At 41.3% G+C, this 20,931-nt stretch overlaps 1 protein-coding gene across 1 annotated transcript in view; it reads right to left on the reverse strand.

The window, feature by feature from the left end:
- Positions 1-1,625: 1,625 nt before the first annotated feature.
- prkd2 (protein kinase D2) overlaps positions 1,626-20,931 on the reverse strand; it is a 58,358-nt gene continuing 39,052 nt past the window's right edge. The window contains 8 exon segments of the mRNA XM_080427848.1: positions 1,626-4,260; positions 5,029-5,114; positions 5,905-6,172; positions 13,350-13,448; positions 14,209-14,370; positions 15,986-16,092; positions 19,130-19,202; positions 19,543-19,595. Coding sequence (XP_080283974.1) covers positions 4,039-4,260; positions 5,029-5,114; positions 5,905-6,172; positions 13,350-13,448; positions 14,209-14,370; positions 15,986-16,092; positions 19,130-19,202; positions 19,543-19,595 — 1,070 coding nt within the window. The 3' untranslated portion in view covers positions 1,626-4,038.

Here is a 20,931-nt window from a genome sequence, read left to right on the forward strand (position 1 = left end):
TGGAACTGATGGTGCAATACCTCTCCTGAGAAACAGAAAGACAGTAAATGAGGACAAGCATTTGTTAACCCATTAAAACCGGGAACGCATCTGTCATTTTAGATTTCTTTGTTTATTCAAAAATAGTAGATATACAAGCTCATAGTGTGGCACCAAGTGCCACGCTATGAGCTTGTAGATCTGCTAATTTTGAAAAATCTTCAACATTTTTGCAAATCTTTGAATATATATATTTTTAAAGCAAACATTTATAACTCAAATCTTTGCTTCTGGAGGTCCCTGGAACAAAATATTTTTTACAAATGTTCGCAAATGTTCGCGATATTTATTCAAAGATTTGCGCACATTTTCACGATTCTTATTTTTTTTTGCAGATCTACAAGCTCGTGCCACGGCACTCAGTGCCACGCTATGAGCTTGTAGATCTGCTATTTTTTTTTCTCGTGAAAATGTGTGCAAATCTTTGAATAAATATATTTTGCACAAATGTTCATGATTTTTCAAAAGATAGCAGATATACAAGCTCATAACCACGCTATGAGCTTGTATATCTGCTATTTTTTGATTGCCAAAGTATAAAATAATGGTTATAACTTGAATCTAAAATGACACAGATGCGTGAATGGGTTTAAGGTGTGGTGAAGGGTGTACACTGTACAGGAAGGGAAGAGAGATGCTCTTTTAACCAGCACATTAAATACACCACCCAACAAAAACCCCATCTACAGCAGCTCCAGCCCTGTAGATGTGTGAGCAACAAGCTGTCTCTGTGCTGAACTGGTACTAATTATCGCTTATGCGTGTGGACACACATCCCTTGGTGTGTTTGTTCATACAAGTGTCATTCTGTATTATGCATGCATTCAAGAGGAGCGCTATTTAGAAAAAAGATTAGCTTTTGAATATCAGGACATCTAAACAGGCACTATAGCAGGAGATTAACAAGTAAGACGCGCGAACGCTGGAGGCGAACGCAGATTCGCCTCGATCTCCAGGCTTTTATTGCTTAGTTTTGCTAAAAAATAAAAGCCTGGCCCAGCGGGTCGGTGTACTCGGAGGTGGAAAGACTGGTGATGCGAGGTTACTCGGTATGAGGAAGTGTTTCATTTCGCAACCAACCAGAGTGCAGTGGGCGTCGCTCGTAATGTTGTGTTAACGGGGCGGGGGTTGACGGACAGATCGGTGAAGCAATGGGATCAGGCGCAATCTCTCGCCGGCGAGCCAATGAGAGAATGAGAGCGTGAACACAGACGGAAAGAGACCATAAATATGGGACAGACAGACACACAGACACACACCGCAAGCACGATGATATAGTAAGCTCCACTTGGTCGGAGGCGCGCCGCGCCTCCTCCCGCGTTCGCAATTAAGGGCCTGCTTATTAGGAGCAGCACTCAGGCTGATATGAACAATATAAGCTGTGTGTGTGGGTGTAACCATGCTGTTTGTTAAAGATTATGTTTTTTGTTTCCTGGTTAACATGAGGTACGGTACTCAAGGAACGGAAACAAAAACCCGAAACAAGTTTGTGGCTTTCACCTCTGAATGCTACAGTTGTTTTTAAATCTGAGCTGAGGAGGCTTTGAGAATGATTATGTTTGCAGTTATTCTGAGAGATATTGTCATATGCGGTTGTTACATTTTGACAGCTTTGTTTATTCCATGAGATAGCATAAGCATGCTTTTTTTTTTATAACAAATGATAACAGATGTTCAAAAACAATAAGGGGGGGGGGGCATACATAAAAACAACAATATTGTTCAAAGTCTGTATTGTTAAAAATACTAGAATCCTCCATCCATATGTCATAAGTTCTATACACATACTGTAGTTGACACTACATGAATTTAAGGCTATACGTGTGCAGAACAGTCCATCCTAAGTATGCTTTATACTGCATCTATAACGTTAAGTACATCTAGTTCACATGAGCATGCAACTTTATTGACATGAGATAGTAACTGAAGTTGGTAGGCAAGCCGCTCGCCACTAAGTCCCAGCCATCCAAATGCACTACTGTACTGTATATTACTCTTGTAATATCAATCATTAAAGAGCAGTCATTGAATGAAGGGTCCATTTCACATCTGGTGAGTTGTTAGCCGATCTACATGCTCACAATGCGTCACGTTTCGACGCATTGTGAGCCTGTGATCTGCTATTTTCACCGAATGTCGAATGTTCGCAAATTTTCAGGGAATGTTAGACTATTATGACATGCCCAGAATAGGGAAGCCAGGGTTCATGAGGATAAGGGCATACAGAACATGTCTACAAGATACCAATATGTCTGTAACAACATAATCTGACTACCACTTGACTGAAGAGGTGGGTGAGAGAGGTTGAAGCACCAGTCATTACCCTTATGTTAATAGCCATCATGGCTAATGTGGTGTAACCACCTGTTTGACACATTCCACCTGACGGCTGTAATATCGGTCCACGACAGTCGACAGACAGACATTGTCCACTTGAGAAGAAAGCCTGAGGTTAGGTTTCAGTCCAACCCTTAATGACAAGTTCCATCAAGCTCCTTTTGCAAATCAAAAAGTATGAACAAATCAACGCAGCAATTCCAGTTTTCAGAGTGAAATATAAATGTTGTCTTTGCAAATGAACACTTCTTTGTATTCAAGCCAGAGCCTCTGTATTTACTGGCACTGAGGACGTCTTTTTATCACTGCAGGGACAGGAGATTAGTCGGTCCTCACCACAGAGGTGGGAAGGACAGCAGTTCCAGGCACCACATTAAATGACTCCAACTGGATTCATTGTTTCAATGGTAGCTACGTTTTAAGATGTAGTTTATCATTCTAAGCTGACACACTGCACACACACACACTGAACCCCCCCCCTCTGCTCATTCAACATCTACTTAAGAGTTTTGTTTGTTTGTTTCTTAATCCCTGTCTAGTCAGGTGAATTTGAGAGTTGGTGCTTCTTTGTAGGCCTAATTGGGAGCCTATAAATTACACATGCATAACAGATTGTCAACCGGATTTGGTTGTGTCATTGTTTAAGAACATATTGAGTCTGACTCAATTCCTTGCACCCAAACTCAGATTTGCAGGGCTGTAATTAGAGCCTTAGGAGTCTAGAAGGGAGCAATCTCCGTAATTAATTAAATGATGAAGACAATGAAGAGGAAATGAGACGAGGGGAGGGAACGAGGAGGAATTATTTGTGTGCTGAGGCTAGATGATACAAATTGCGTTTGTTGAACTGAATTAAAGCCCCCCTCCAGATAATTTAACTTCCTGTACGTACACCCCCCCCTCCCCAATTCTCCAACCAAGCCGCATACAGGGTTGTGGTGTGAAATCGTACGTCCCGCCCCCGCAACGTTATATGGCAACCAGGCGGACTAGCTCCTGATGATCCTGGTGGTCATTACAAGGTGGGAGTGTCTGCGGAGTTGATGGGATGTCCTCAAAAACAATTTCAGGACGAGGAGCTTAACATTTTTTACTTCACACTCAAAATGCACTTATTTGTCATCTATGGTCCATGGTGCCTCAGGAATCTATGTACATCCAAATAGGTTGGCATAGGAAAACATCAAACAGGTGAAAAATGGAGAGAGGGAGACCTTTGTTAGTCCCGCGGGGGAAATTCAGTTTCAGCTGCACCCAGCTGATGGCTGCTCCGATGGTCATGATGAGCGCTGGGGGGAGATCATTTAGGGGTTAAGTGACTTGCGCAGGGACACTTCCGACACATAGCCGGGGCCGGAGCGCGAACCGGGGTCCTTCTGTTCTCCAGACGGCCTCTCTACCCATTCAGCTAAGAAAATAATGGAGGGGATCTTTATGGCAATGTCATGTAACAATTTGCTTGGATTTATCTACACAGCGATAGTTCTCAGTGAAAGCCTCATCCTCCTGGAATCCTCAGTCACTAATCTAATTGCTCCATCTGTTACCTCAGCCGCCCTTCCGTCCCGCCTCCCAACTCCATTCCTGCTTCCTGGGTTCGCCCATGAGTTCAAGTCCCCTCTCTACCTCTCACTAGTGGTCCTATACTGAAGGTCCTGGTGTTCAGAGGATGCTGACCCTCTCCGTGAGGCCCTGCATGTCTGCATCCTCGCCGTCCTCTTCATCGGAGGCTGGAGCAGGTGGAGGCGGCACCAGATGGGGAGGGTATGGCAGTGTGTGGTCACGGGCAAACAGCTGCCATCGGCTGTCATCGCTCTCGTGGGTGATGTAACGCTCTCCCAGTTTAGTCTCCAACTCCCTCAGGTCCAGCCATGCCTGGTAGTCCTGGCAAATGAGAGCAGTGATGAGAAGCCGAAGCCATGGACAGAGGTATGGATTTCATTCAGCAGCTTTGAAATTAGATCAACGTCAAAATTGTTTTCAATCACGTTACATCATCCAGTAATGGTTTCAGAGTGTGTGTGTGTGTGTGTGTGTGTGTGTGTGTGTGTGTGTGTGTGTGTGTGTGTGTGTGTGTGTGTGTGTGTGTGTGTGTATACACCATGCTTTACTTTGTGAGGTAACACATTCATGTCATTGTTCTGTAAACCCCTTGAGGAAAATAGTAATTTTTATGGTTAAAAAGATTTTAAGGGATGAGAAAGTTTAACTGCAGTGTTAGCATGCGAATGACGAATCTAACAATTGTTTTGAAAGTGAATGCAAGAATTGCTCCTCATTTGTATTCTGGATTTAGGTAAACTAATATAGAGGAAACTGACCCCCCAAATATCACTGCCCTTTTTTTGCATAGAATCCTATGGGGATCCGGTTGCAAGGCGATCAGAATGCAGCTGCTCTTTCTGCACTCAGTAAATAAACTGTGGTTAAATGTCACATGAGCTTATCTGAAAACGTTTTTTCAGATAAGCTCATGTGACATTAACCTTTTTTTATCATCTGAGTAATTATGACAGAGAAAGTGAAAGCACGTCCCTGCATGAATTTATTACCTAATAAAATCAATCAATCATTATTAAAAGGCTAAATAGGACCCTGCGTTGAGAACCAGTGTATATGTGTCTGTTAGTGTGGATGCTTAATGTATGGTACCTGCAAATAGGCATGGCTAAGACTCTTGTCTACACTGTAGCGTTTCCTCATCTTCACCTGCAGCAGGTTGTTGATCAGGTCAATTGCTGGAAACACGAAAGCATAAGGAACAGGACATTATCAGTAAAATAACGTACAGTGAATCCTCCGCAAAAAACTGCACACAAATATATAGCATCTGTCAATCAAAGGAGTAACTACCTAGACATGCATTCCCATAGCATAATCCCAATTTTACTGTACAAACCATGCCAAAAGCCTATAAACTATATAAACATCCTAAACATCCTCTCATGGTTCAGTTAGAATGTGATATGAAGTTAGAAACAGGAAATCTAATTAGGACTGTCTGTAGTCACCTGCCAATGACAGGCAATCTTTTCTAATTATCTTTCTAATTAACTTATTTGGTGGCTCAGTCGAGCTGCCAAGAAAATATCTGTACAAATAATAGCTACCAAACAAGACATTTTTGGGCTTTATAAATGTTAAAGCTGCAGTTTTTTGCCTATAATGACATGCCCAAAATTGTGATAGATTATTAATCGATTATTTAATTGAATTATCCTCCTATAATTTGCCAATGCTCTGTAGTGGTAGGTAGGTAGGTAGGTAGGGTGGTGAGACCATCGCCATGGTTACGGGGCTGCCCAGCTGTGGGATGGCCCCGCGAGCTATGGGACGAACTGCCTCCCAGGTTGCCAGATCATGTGCGCATATCCCCCCACGGATGCGTCGACCGGGTATGGACTAGTCAATATATAATCGCTTAAATCGATTAGTTCAATCAAGTGAATATGCATTCCTCCTCCACCCTTCCTGCATGCTCTCTGTCTGTGTGTAGAAGGAAAACAGCTCCTCTTCTACTCTGCCTACCATCAGGGGCGATCTGTTTCCATGGGTTGGGAGGGTACATGAAGGCCGCGTTGTGGATCTGGTCATTGATGTCTTCGTCCTCATTGAAAGGGAAGGTCCCGCTGAGGCTGACGTACATGATGACCCCCACCGACCACATGTCCAGCGAGCGGTTGTAGCCCTGGTTCAACAGCACCTCGGGGGCCAGGTAGGCCGGCGTCCCCACCACGGAGCGCCGGAACGACTTCTCACCGATGATGCGGGCGAAGCCGAAATCACACAGCTTCACCTGAGGATGAGGGGAAAGGAGAGGCAGAGATGACGGGAGGCTGATACAGTGATGAGGAGGAAGAGAGGGTAACGCATAATGTGTGCTCCCGTCGTATGACGGTTTCGCATGCTGGAAATAGCTGATCTACAAGCTCACTATGAGTCACAGATGTGGTGCAATCGTGAGTTTGTAAATTGGCAAATTTCAGGGCACAACACCGTCATATTGACAAAGTATATGTAACCTTGGTTTATGTACATTGTTTATTCCATTATCCTTTATAGCACCTTCATTATATTATTTTCTCTGCATTTACAGACTGCAGCATATTTAATTATTTTTTTAGGTCCCCTTGCTAATCATTTAATGTTAGTTCCAACCTGCCAGTGTTGAGAGGGGGGGGGGGGGGCAGTTAAATATGGTCAGACAGACTAGAGACGTGTGTTTTGTGTACGTGACTGCCCTGATATTTTGGTGTGGACTCGAAAAAAGAAGATAAATATTCAAAGAGGAATCGTGGCCTGCTCATTCCCCATAGCGAACGGTGGCAGCGGCATTTCTTCATTTTCAACTTAATTAACCAAAGAAATTGAGTTGTTTACTGCATGGGGCCTAATAATAGGGCATGATGCAACACACATGTTGAGTAATGAGGCATTTTGTGATATAACCACTTTCAACCTGGTGTGCCTAATTTGTAGCCTGGTAAACCCTCCCTCCGGAAATCTCATTTCCATTTAAATGGAAATGAGATTTCCGGAGGGAGGGTTTACCAGGCTACCTAATTTGTTCCAATGTCTCAAAATGTCCGGAAAATGTCCAAAAATTGCTTAAATAGAAGATCTACAAGCTGTAGATCGGCAATTTTTTACACCAAACCATCATGACAAAGTATAAAATAGGGCTTAAATGGTTAAGTGATTAATGGTCATTTATATTCCACTCAAATTGCTATGGATGTGAAGATAAGTTTCATGTGTATGAAAACGCAGTTCAGCCCACATTATGAGAGGTTTTAGGCTTTAATTAGACAATCACTGTAGGTTGGCAAGAAAGCTCAGTCATGCTAGTGATGAGAGACTGAAATTGTTTAATGAGAGAACATTATGTACTTGATTATATTTCTATGTATTTTTATTGTCTATTTGTTTTATTGTTTGTGGCATGCACACGCGCAGATGCGCTCAGACACACACTCATACACATCTGCAGTTCTGCACCAATGCACCAAGGGACCACAATGGAAATAAGCATTTGGACTTTATTGTCTCCGCCAGGCTGAAGGCGTGTATTCGCCCCTGTCCCTCCGTCTGTCCGTCCGTGTGTACAGCTAATCTCCGGCACTGTTGGCCCGATCTACGTGAAACTGTGCACACACATTCCCTAGCCTAGAGGCAAAGGAAAAACCTCTCCCCCAGATTTTTCTGCCTTTTATAGCGCCACCAGGAGGCCGAGTTTTGCAAAACATTTTTTTTATATTACTCCTACAGATTTTGTTTGTTTGATCAGTCTGATTTGTCATATTCCATCCTGATTGGCTAAGATTGCCTTCCAAAGTTTGCAGGACTGGCTCATTTTGAACAAAATGCCTCAAGTCATGAACGCAGCATCCGATTGCCGTGAAACCTTTTGCACACACATTCCCACTAGGCCGAGGAAGAAATGCCACCCTTTTCACATTGTCCTATTATAGCGCCACCTGACGATTTTTGCAAAACTAGTTTTTGTATTAATTTTGTCCAAACATCTGCTACTACAGATTTTCAACACTCGCGCAAATCAACATATTCTGCAATAGATTCATACAATGCTGGCCCACCATAACCTACGTGGCCTGGCGGAGACCTGTGCTCCGAGGAGCACATTTTTCTAGTTGTGATTTGATTAATGTGTATATTTATTTTATTGCATTTATTAGCCCACAGACAGGGGGCATTTTAATGAAAATGTTTCAGCTGATATAATACATTATATCATAGCTATAGTTTTGTAAACCCAGCGGTCCTTCACCAAGGAATCAACACATCTGTTTTTCTGAGGCCTTTTACCATTTAACAACAAAAGCTGCTATAAAACTGCCACATGGCTGACTTTGCTACTGTCTTAAATTGGACTGAGCATATGTAATGCCCAGAAATCAAACCTGAGTCTCCCGCGTTAAAAGCCAACATCTTAACCGCTAGACTAAAGGCAGTTCCTTTTAGACCAGGGGAGATATTAGACTTTTAGCTCATCAGGCTGAGGCTGTGTGCCACTCTGCTACACATACTACGAGCCAAGCTGACTATTTGGAGACCGCAGTTCCCCACATTACAACGCATGCATGGGCGAAGGGAGTCGGATATTGGCTGCATTTATCTGGAAAGACTGAACTCCATCAGTCCTCTCAGCTACATATCGGAGACCTTGTCGTCTACGAACAGTGGAAACTGCACTGCTCTCTTTTGGAGATAAGTGCTAATGTGTCACAAAGCTGGCCACTTGCAACCCAGCGTTCCAGGCACATAGGGACATAATTGCGACAGCTAAACGGTGAAAATTGTCTTTCCATTATACAGCTGCTGGCAAACTATGACCCTGCAGCTGCAAGAGCTGATCAACCAGCACAACGGCTCAGTTAAATACGACAGCCCGCCATGCAGAAATATATCGTCACAGCGAGTTCAGTTTCATTACGGCTGAAATAAACCAAGCACGATTTTTCTTTCAGTGATTATGCACAAGATCTGTCCAAGCTTTCTTAGGATTTGCGGAGACAGTTGACCCGTCTGCAAAAGTACAAAGAAATGTCCCTGATTTTTCAAAATGTTGCGGGCAGGGCTATGATGGAGCGGCCAATATGAGTGTGGATCAGGGAAAAGGAGCCACTTGTGACATAGGGTATGTGTATTATGTGGTACACAACATTAACCTATAGTCCTCAAGACTCCTCAATGATGCAGTGAAAGACATGCAGAGAATTAAAGGAGCATTTCACCCCTGGAAGAAACTGCAATCACTCAATGGTAATAGTATTTGTAGTAGATAACAGTAGCACAATTTAAAATTTGCACCCTATGGCCAGAAAAATAATGAAATCTGTGTGTTTGACTAGGGTTTGACTGGACTGCTGCATTACTACAATGACCATAATGCTTTGGTGCACTGCACCTCCTTGTGGCAGGGGAGGTTCCATGTGGGTGTGATCTCCAACAATAACATCCAAACAGCATGCCAGTGTTGCCATGTCTGCTTATTATAAGCGGCTTCTTTCTAAAATGTAGTTGATATTTGGGCTCGTTTCCAAATGTTTTGATTGTTGTTTAAACCAGTGGTTCTCAAACATGTTCATGTATTTTTCCACAGACCCCCATCTGAAATTATAATTTGTGCCAGGGAGCCCCTAACAAATATGTGTCAAAAATATTCCACATTTTCCCCTTATATGTTTGTATTTGTATGTTTTGTATGTTCGGTTTGTTTGTTAGTAATGTGCTAGTCTTTTCTTTTTTGTGTATGTTTGTTTTCATGTTCTGAAAAATCCAATAAAAAGTAAATGGAAAAAAAAAGAAAAATCCACATTTTGCACTTTTTCCCCCTCAAGATTTTTTTGTAAATAGCAGATCTACAAGCTCACAATGGGTCGCGAAGCGTTGTGAGCTTGTAGATCGTCAATTTTCAAATATATAATATCCCATGTCTAGGTAAAGTGCTCTTGGCCTAGTTATCTTCTTTTGGGCTTGTTTTCATAGACCTGGCTGCTTATTTCTCTCACAATATCTGGCAACACTGGCTGTACCTCGCACACGTTCATCTAGTTACATATATGTCCAAGGATTCATTAGTGATGTCATATCACTGACACATCCTTGGTATCTTTATGCAGTTCTACTTCCGTGTCGCATAGTATTGACATCACTGTCGAATCCTTGGTATTATGATCCTAGCCTTTCGCAACGGTGTTTGTTTACCAGCGCTGCCACTCCACGCTGTATTTTTTTCCAAGCTTGCGCTTATGAAACACTACACAGGATTATTATTTCATAATATTCAATAGTCAACATTCAAGTACAACTATCAGAAGATAACTCAGGTAAAGTAATGCCTCACTCTGCAAGGGGGGTTGCCCGCTGGCCGCAGCTAATGGGAGTGGCCGAGTGGGGAAAGAAGTTGAACAAAGTGTTACGGGGGCTGTCTTTGGAGCTGGTCTGACTGAGACGCGCCGAGACATGTAGTGCGGAAAGGAATGAGACCTAGCTCTCGTGACGTAAATAGCGTCACGAAGACGCGAAGATTACGCGAAGATTACTAGATATCTAAAAACACAGATTTTACCAAAAAAAAAAACAGGATCTTGTTTCTTGAGTCCTAAACTTCATTAAAAGACCGAAAACTTCTTCCAGGGGTGAAATGCTCCTTTAAGAGTTTTAAGATATTTTTTTGTCTTTTTCAGCCTTTATTGATAGTGTACAGTACATAGACAGGAAATGGGGAAAGAGAGACGGGGAGTGACAGGCAGCAATGGTCGACGGGATCGGGACTCGAACCCGCAACATGCTGTCAGGCTGCAATTGAGCTTAGGCGCCCGGACCGCTAGACCAGCGGTCCAGGCCGGCCACAGCATTTCTACTTTCTAGGTGAAGTGGCCTAGCACTTAACCCATTCAATCCGCATCTGTGTCATTTTAGATTTGAGCTCTAACCATTCTTTTATACTTTGGCTATTCAAAAATAGCAGATATACAAGCTCATAGGGTGGCTACAAGCTTGTAGATCTGCTTTTTTTTTTTTTTTTTTTTACAAGTGTTTGCTTTAAAAAATATATATATTCAAAGATTTGCAAAAATAGCAGATCTACAAGCTCATAGCTCATATGAGCTTGTAGATCTGCTATTTTTGAATATCCAAATAAATCTAAAATGACACAGCATGCGTTCCCGGATTGAATCGGTTAAGGCGATGCCACTTCATGGTAAATGCCTGCATTTATATAGCGCCTTTGTCCAAGGCACTCTACAATGATTGTGCATTCACAATCACCGATTCACACACCCATCCATCGAACTGGGAACATTCCGGTTCCCAAGCTGCCGCTCTACCTCCTGAGCCACTGCACATTTATAGGCTCTAATGTGGCCTGACAGCGTGTCACATGGTTCGATTCCCGAGCCCTACGGCCTTTGCCGTGCGTCACTCTCTGTCTCTCTCTCCCTGTTTCCTGTCACACTTTACTGTACTATCTGAATAAAGGCAGAAAAGCCCCCAAAATACCGTAACCCATTCAATCCGGAAACGCATCTGTGTCATTTTAGATTTTAACCATTATTTTATACTTATGGCTATTCAAAAATAGCAGATATGCAAGCTCATAGTGCATACATCGTGCTATGAGCTTGTAGATCTGCTATTTATCTTTTTAAATCGCGAAAATTTTAGCAAATCTTTGAAAATATAATATATATATATATGTTCCCGGATTGAGTGGGTTAAAAAAAACTGCTCTGACCAGTGACAAGAAGGATGAGCGTAGTGAAACAGTGGGATTGAAGAAAACAATACAGAAATTCAGTAAAAAAAAAAAATTGGTTCTCCAGACCAGGGGTCATCAATGTGTCCGTACACGGACATACGTGTCCGTGGCAAGACTTGTCCATGTCCGTGGCAAATCTTTGATTTAAAAAATACAAATACTAGAGCCAGAATACAGTGGCTGACTTGCCATTTAATGAATGCAGAAATAGTAGTGTAACCATACTATACTTCTACTTCCCTTGATTTTATAGCCTATTCATCACAACTTTCACTTTCACTTCAATACATTTAAAATATTAATGTTATTCTTTTATTCTATATTATCATTGGACACTTCGTTACTCAAATCAATTCCAAAAAAAAAGTCTTCCATGCCAATGCTTGACGTTTTTAACATAGTTTAACAGGATAAGAGCTGGGTTCCCAAATGCCCCTTGACATTAACACTCTAATAAAGACACTGCCAGACAGGTATTCAAACCTTTTAATTGGGCCTGGAAAAATCTTTTTGTTAAAGTTTTATATATCTAGTTTTTTAAGCTATGAGCTAAGCTAAGATATTATAATTACCGGTGGATGATGTCAATGTGACCGTTCTTCTCGCTGTCTCTGATTGTCTTTATTTCTTTGAACAGTTTAAAGCCATCAGTTCAATTTAGACAGAAGACGGTAAAGTAGAAAGAAGACAAAAGTACAGAGATGGCCATGGAAATAACTATAACAATGAACTTGACTTTTTAAGCAATTTATGCAATTGGGTTACAAATTGCTCCATCTATGATGTCCTTCTCAGCTTTCCTACTTATTATCTTAATAAAATAAAAAAGTACAAACTAAAGGGATGAGGACTAACCACTCTCCCTCTTTATAAACACAGCATGTGTTCTCCGTCATGTCTAGTGGACTAGCATACATTTAGGGCTATATGTGTTTCTGGTAATATTATTGACCACTCATTTTGTATGTCCGTGGCAAAAAGGAAAATGTGGTTTGAGGAAAATGTACATCACAAGGCCCTTGATGACCCCTGCTCCCGACTAAAGTATTGGAGAGTGTGAATGTGTTGGAGAACACCATACAGTACAGAGATGCTTTTGATGAGGCAAAGACGACGGCGCAAACTCTTGCAGACAAAGGCGGAGCTCAAGAGTGAAACGTCACTTTGACGAACTTTGTGAAGATGAGCGCCTATCCGATGCAGAAAGCTATTTCAGAGAGGTAATTTTCAATGCCAATCTGGACATAATCAACCAGTACTCCCGAAGATTCACTAGTATGCGAGCAACCTCGCCCATGCAGAGAGAAGCAATAATGTTCTTCAGTATTTTACAGTGGGAACCATTAATAATGCTTCTTATTACATGTTCCCGTTTGATTGCTTTTTGTGATCAATAAAGAAACCCAATTAAGTAAATGAGATGTTTTTTAAATTGCATACGCAACACAGAATAATAAACATAAATTTTCAGAGCAGAAAAGCTCCCAATATTAATTGGATGTGGGTGGTGGTAAGGGACCTAATATTGGATAGTGCTTTGTGCGTGCGTGCGTGCGTGCGTGCGTGCGTGCGTGCGTGCGTGCGTGCGTGCGTGCGTGCGTGCGTGCGTGCGTGCGTGCGTGCGTGCGTGCGTGCGTGCGTGCGTGCGTGCGTGCGTGCGTGCGTGCGTGCGTGCGTGCGTACAAACCTGGGGGAAGGGTTCAGCAGAGGCGAGAAGCACGTTCTCTGGTTTCAGGTCACAATGAACAATGTTCTTGAAGTGCAGGTGTCTCAGAGCTGCCAGAATCTATGCACACAAAGCACACAAACACAGGATGTGAGTTATACTTCTAAACAGGAAGGTGCATTTTCAGTAGTGATGTTACACAGGTGTTCTGCGGGCTTACCACAAAATGTACATTTCATAGCTGCTCAAATATCAAAACAAATACATTAAGTGTGGCAGTGTTCCACAGTCTCTTGTGCAACTGAAAAACAAATCAAATAGCAGCTATCAAGAATGCATAACATGTATTATGGGACTGGCCACAGTGAATAACAGAACAGCAAAACAAAAATGTTGTCTACACCTCTCCCTTCCTGAGATTCTTTCATTTTTTTAGCTCTGACCATTTCTATTCAAAATATAATAATCTCTTCAGTGCAACTTAGTGATCGTTAGACACAGACACAGAGGCAGGAGTGATTACAATACCACTGCCACTCAATTGGTTTGCTTTGATGGTTAACTATGGTTCACTGAGCTTACTACGGTATGACCATTCACTTTCTAAGTGCAAGGTCATTATTTCACTTTGAAATAATGAATAATGAAATAATAAGAAATAATGAAATAACTTTCATGAATATTGTCCAATATGTTGAGAAAGCACCCTGGAGTCAAGAGAAGACATTCAGATGACAAAAAGCAGTCATCATCCTCAGTGTGGGGACAACCCAGAGTTGTTGTTACACATACTCCCCTGCAGAAATGCATAATGCAAATGTGTACGTTGCCGAACCGTGCACGCAATCGTCCACAAGCAACAAATGTCACAAACACACACCTGTGTGATGAGGAACTTGGTGAGTCTCTCAGGCAGTCTGCCTTTCTCACTAGAGAGAATCATTTCCAGCATGTCACCGTGCAGCTTCTCCATCACGACAAACACCTTCTCTGGGGTCTCGAACATACTCTCCAGGTTGACGATGCCCAGGTGACGCAGACTCTGATTGGGACGAGAAGAAGACATGGTGTTGGTGACCCCATGGAGAACGTTGGGGAAGATGGAGAGAGGGATGATATTGGAATAATAGTGGAGAAATAGTGACAATAACATATCTGCAGCTCACAATGCTTCACATCGCAACGTAATGTAAGCTTGTACAGTAGATCAGCTATTTTAACTTTTATGTATGTATGTATGTATGTATGTATGTATGTATGTATGTATGTATGTATGTATGTATGTATGTATGTATGTATGTATGTATGTATGTATGTATGTATGTATGTATGTATGTATGTATTACATACTATGTATGTATTTATAATATGTATGTATATGTATGTATGTATGTGAGAGGGGAGAGAAGTGAGACAGCACATAGAATAGTGGCAGAAAGACAATCGGATTATGACACAAAGGGTGCTTAACCACTTTAAACCCGGTGTCCCTATTTTGGGCATGACATTATTAGTCTTGCGTAGCCAGACAATCAGAGATCTCAACATACTGATATTTCTGGGGAAATTCAATGAATAGGCTTGGACACCGGAGAAAACCAGTGCTATCAAGATCTACGCCCACTGCTATGAAAACCAATCCTGATACCATCCCATATGAAGGGACGCCCTAAACTCTTTGCATTGGCTCTGTTTCTACCCAGTTTTATCCCATTCACTGAATTTAGATGTCACCATACGTATCAGTAGGTACTGGTAGAGATCTCTGGTCGTCTTGCTACGCGAGACTATATCATTATAGGCAGAAAAAGATTATAATAATACATTTCAATTTAAAAAATGTCAAAAATTCCCACACTTTTTTTCAAGTCACACTCAAGCAATTATGATGGTCATAACCCTGCATTTAGCCTTTTTGACTTGAAGCCCAGTCAGTGGGCATCCTTAAAGTGTAACAATCCATGCAAATACACTTTAAAATTTTGGTATTTCTAATTAGCTCCTTGAGTGCCCTGAGCTATCCAGCAAGTTTGATTTGGTGGTAAAACCCCGGCCCTGATGGCTGCTGTGTACTGTCCTACTGGCAAATGGGACAAATTCTACATAAACCTGTAGCTCCATCTACTGGCGGAGATGAAGCTTCCATATATCTACAAAATGTGAGGGAGTCTATATTGAAACTTTTTTCAGGTAGAAATATGGTGAGTTTGTCAAGCAACACTTGTCAAAAGGGTGATATAGTGAAGTGCAAATTATCCGTAAGACACTCAATAAAACAAGGGCATAGTAAGGACTTTCCCATCAACCCCTGTAATTGAGCGTTGTGAAGAGTCTATTGAAACACACGTGTGTGTGTGTGTGTGTGTGTGTGCTTGCATGCATGTGTGTTAAGAAGAAGGAATTTAGCAAGTTTTATGCAGACCTTTAGCTGCTTTAAAGCACATATAGGGTACTGTATTACATGTTTACTGTCTCTTTCAGGGCCAATTAGTGTCGTTATAACTGATGGAACAATATCAACAGTCTAGGGAACAGCTCACATGTTTGGACTGACAAATATAAAATATAAAACTGAAAACAGTTGGCCAACATCCAAATGTAAAAGTTCAGCAGTGACGCCAAAATGAATGGACTCATCAATAAAGGTTTTCATTCACCTGCAGTATGGCCACCTCATTCCTCAGCTGACTCTCCTGCTTTGTGGGGAATCGGAGCTTGTCGATCACTTTCACTGCTACGTCACGCCCAGTCTTCCTGTGTTTACCTGAGTTAGAGAAAGAATGATGAGAAAAAAAGGTCAAATAGAACAGTGGTTCTCAAAGTGGGGTCCCCGGGGGGTCCTTGAGGGGATTCCAGGGTGTCCCCATGTAAAATGAAGTTAAAGCAGTCAAAAGATAGCAGATAAACAAGCTCATAGCCACGCTATGAGCTTGTTTATCTGCTATTTTTGAATAGCCAAATTAATCTTAAAATGACACAGATGTGTTCCCGTTCTTAATGTACTAAGCAATAACAATCATCCCTCCATAAATGTATAAACTCAGGGGGGTCCCTGCTAGGGGCTTGACTGTATTACTATGCATAGGGGAGACCTGGCATTTGCCAAGGCACCAAGGCAGAACTGCCAGTCAAAGAGAAGACTGGCCAATCACAGCGCGTCCTCGCCGGACATGCTTGCAGAGACTCCTGGGTTATGAAGTCAAAGACGTTGGCTGCGTTACTTTTCAGGAAATTGTGAAAATAGCAGATGTATGTACTGTGTAAGAAGTGGCACTGTGGCAATAGGTCAGGTTGATCCTTCAGAAAATGTACTGATCAGGTCTGATGATGTGATTGATGCCATAAGGTTGTTAGACAACAATAAGGCTTGTGGCATGGATCACATAACAGCAGAACATTAAAAATTTGCTAGCAACAAAATATGCTCAATATTAGCCCTGTGTTTCACAGGACTGATGGGTCATGGTGTACTACCAGAAGCAATTACTTCTGTGCAATTAGTACCTGTCATTAAAGACAAGGCAGGGAAACTTAACAGCATTGACAACTACAGACCTATCGCTCTGGCAAGCATCCTCTCCAAAGTCTTGGAGAGAATACTGCTTGAGCGCCTGGAACTATATGTCCTGACTGCTGATAACCAGTTTGGATTTAAAAAGAAACACGGAACAGACTTATGCATATTTGCACTTAAAGAACTAATTGCCAACTACAGTAACCATAATTCTACTGTTTTCCTATGCTTCATTGATGCATCTCGAGCTTTTGATAGGATCAACCATTTAAAACTGTTTCAGAAACTGCTTGATAGAGGCACACCAAAACTCATTGTACGTATACTGGTGTTTTGGTATGCAAACCAGAAAATGCATGTCAAATGGGGCAATGCATTATCCGCCCAATTCTCTGTTAGTAATGGGGTACGCCAAGGGGGGATTTTGTCCCCTGTCTTATTCAACGTTTATATGAAGGATCTATCAGTTGAACTAAATAAGTGCAATACGGGATGTATGGTAGGAAACACTATTATCAATCACCTGATGTATGCTGATGACCTGGTTGTACTAAGTCCATACAGTGGAGGATTACAACAGCTACTGAAAATTTGCTCTAGGTATGGCACTGATCATGACATTATATATAATGCAAAAAAAAGTAGTGTCATGATTGTGAGAAGTAAGGATGACAAGAAATTGGCTTTTCCAGCCTTTTCTTTAAGTAACAGTCCTCTATCACTGTGTCAGGAAATTAAGTATCTGGGCCACATCTTTACTGATAACCTCCAAGATGATAGAGATATCTCTAGGCAGTGCCGTATACTTTATGCCCAGGCCAATATGCTGCTTCGAATGTTCAGCATGTGTTCTGTTCCTGTTAAATGTGCTCTATTTAAAGCATTTTGCACTCCCATGTATACAGCCTTCTTGTGGAGCTCATACAAGAAGGGTAGTATGCGGAGGCTCAAGGTAGCATACAATGATGCCTTGAGGATTCTACTTAAGGTCCCCAGATGGCATAGTGCCAGTCACTTATTTGTGACAAGTGGTATACACACCTGTGAGGCTCTCTTAAGGCACTCTATGTATGGGTTTATGTCTCGCTTGGATGAGTCCAGGAATAGTATTATTGAGGATTTAGTCAATCCTGGGAAAAGTTGTCTCCGGTACTCATCCAGACTACGGAATCACTGGAGAAATAGTCTTTATGTGTGATTTGTATGTAATAGTATGTCCCTGTCGATTTGATGTGTTTTTATCTATTTTTAATTTTTTTTATTTTCTTAATCTGTTTGTTTTTATCTGTATGAAATATGGACCCCCTGTGTGTCTGGAATAAAGTTTGAATTGAATTGAAGTTCACAACGCGCTGTGAGCATGCAGATCAGCTATTTTCACCACTTTTGCTTGACACTCTTGTACGACGTACAGTAGGGCATTAACCCATTAAGACCGGGAAAGCATCTATGTCATTTTTAGATTTCTTTGGCTATTGAAAAATAGCAGATATATAATCTGTATATAATATTGTAGATCTACTATTTTTGAAAAATCCTGAACATTTGTTACTCAAATCTTTGCTTCTGGGGGGGATCCCTGGAACACATTTTTTTTTTAAAATGGGGGTCCGTGTCCTATCTAAAAAATCAGTGGTGCTCAAATTTTTTTTGTCAAGGACCCCCAAAATGATATGTATTTGGCCGTCTATCCATGCCTCTGGTCAGACTGTATGTTATGTAGGTGTATGACTGAAGTCTAATATGTTGGGCAGCATCTCCATATTCTAACCTCTTTTCTTTTTCGTAAATTAACGCCCTACTTGATCCCACTACAGCGTCGCACAAAAGCATCAAATGTAGAAGATCCGCAAGCTCAAAACTGCTACTTTTGCTGTTTTTGAATTTGCATCCTGAAAAGTTTTGGTCATATGAGGTTTCCACCCGACAGAGACGATATGTTTGATATGTAACAGTATTTGATAATCACAATTTAATTAGAAATTTATATTTACCTATTTTGTGCAAATTTGTCAGACTTGTGCTTTTTTAGCAGACATAGCCGATCTACAAGCTCACAGAGTTGTGATCCTGTAGATCGTCTATTTTCACTATTTGTCATACTACATATATAGGGCTTAAATGGTTTAGAAAATGTCCCCCTCTCTTTTCTTTTACAAATCGAACTCTGCGCGCAGCGCGCGCACACACACACACACACACACACACACACACACACACACACACACACACACACACACACACACACACACACACACACACACACATATATACTGTACATACATACCTCCATACACTACTCCAAACTGTCCAGAGCCCAGGACCTCGTCAGCAAAGATTTGGTACACCGTACCGATATCCTTTTGTTGAGAAATATGACCATTATTATCATTAGTCATCATTCAGTCATTCATTCAATGTCAATCTTCATCATTTTCATAATTCAGGCATTACGTTATGCATGAAATAAGAATATATTCACATTAAGCCATTCACAGCAAAACCCATAGGTAATCTTAACCATACTAACACTGCCTAACTGTAACTACAATGTATTAATTAAGCCACACTAAACCCATGCCTAAACTTAAACAGTGGCAAGTAGTAATTATTTGATTACGCCCCAATCAATCAAATGTTGTAGAATGTGAAGGCCTGCATGAATATCCACTTTCAACATTATGAATTAAGAAAACTTACCACATTCTCTTGGATCACACTGTTGGACACAGAGATGCTGACTGAAGCTTGTCCTGAAAATAGCATAGCAGCAACGAAACACATCAGCTCATGATGAAGTAGGTCATATTAAAAGGTCTACATCTAGTCTGGTAAATCATTTAACTCACTATTGCAAAATGTCAATACACTTCACATCAATATCACGTCAGTTTAACCACTTAGACCCTCTATACCCAGTAAAACCTGAGACCTGAATTGCACTGTACTTGCGTGCGTTCTTTTTTTTTCAATCTACACCAAATCTAGCAAAAAATAGCAGATCTACTTGTGAGCTTGTAGATGTGATATTTTTGGCAAATGTTCCCCCAGAATAGGGATGCTGGGGTTCAAGTGGTTAAACATCATGTATAAAGTTATTTTCAATCTGTCCTTATAGAAATATTCTCCCAAGTTTTCCTCGTGAGATACTGTATCTTTTAGCGTACCTAAATATGACTTGAATGTATAAGGTGCTGTAAAGTAACCATGTAATTCAGGGGTGCCATGGATAAACCTTTTTTTTTACTGAGCCAAAAAAGTTTGAGAACCACTGCTCTAGTGTTACAGTCAGCAGTCCTAAAACCCAAAGTGAGTTACCAGTGGGTTCATTCCCTCGCCAGACTTCCAGTACTTCTTTGCCATAAAGTTTGGGATTTATGAACATAAAGCTCAAATAAGACTGTGGTTATTGGTTGACATAAGCCTTTCACACTAGCCCCAACAAAGATATTTCAATAGAAGCCAGCAACATGAAGCTACAAAATGACACCTGACACTTGACTGGCTTTCAGCGCTCCAATGACGCAGCGAAGTGTCAATCAATCATATGTTTTAGTTTCACCATTTCCACTCTAATTCTCTCTCTCTCAGTCACAATTCCTGCTCCGTTCCACAAAAGGAAGAAAACCCCTTTCTTACTGTTAACCACTTCCCTGTGTTATTTAACCCTACCCTTTATACGCAGTGTGACTCGAGCAATACTTCAACAGCGACAATGCAGCTGGCAACGCTTGGTCGTTTTGTAGCTCTTGTCGCCGCTAGTGTGAACTAGATAGAGTTGCACGTTAGTGTAAATTACACCCCATAATATTGATATCATTAATACATGACTATATCAATAATGAAGCTGCTGTATTGTTGAACAAAACATATGAATATCATTGAATATCATTAGCCTTTGTTTGCAACATAACATATTTGATTCAAGTCCAATGCAAAAATTCCACTGGAAATCTGCATTGGAAACCATAGTGGAAGTAACCTCCACCAGTGTTCCTTGAGGGGTACTCTAAGTTGACCTCTACAGGTCTGTAAATCAAGTGTACAAATGGAACCGTTGTACACAGGCAGAGTTACAGGGGTCCACGA

Source organism: Gymnoscopelus braueri, assembly GCF_963280865.1.
Source record: "Gymnoscopelus braueri genome assembly, chromosome: 5".
Lineage (NCBI taxonomy): Eukaryota > Metazoa > Chordata > Actinopteri > Myctophiformes > Myctophidae > Gymnoscopelus > Gymnoscopelus braueri.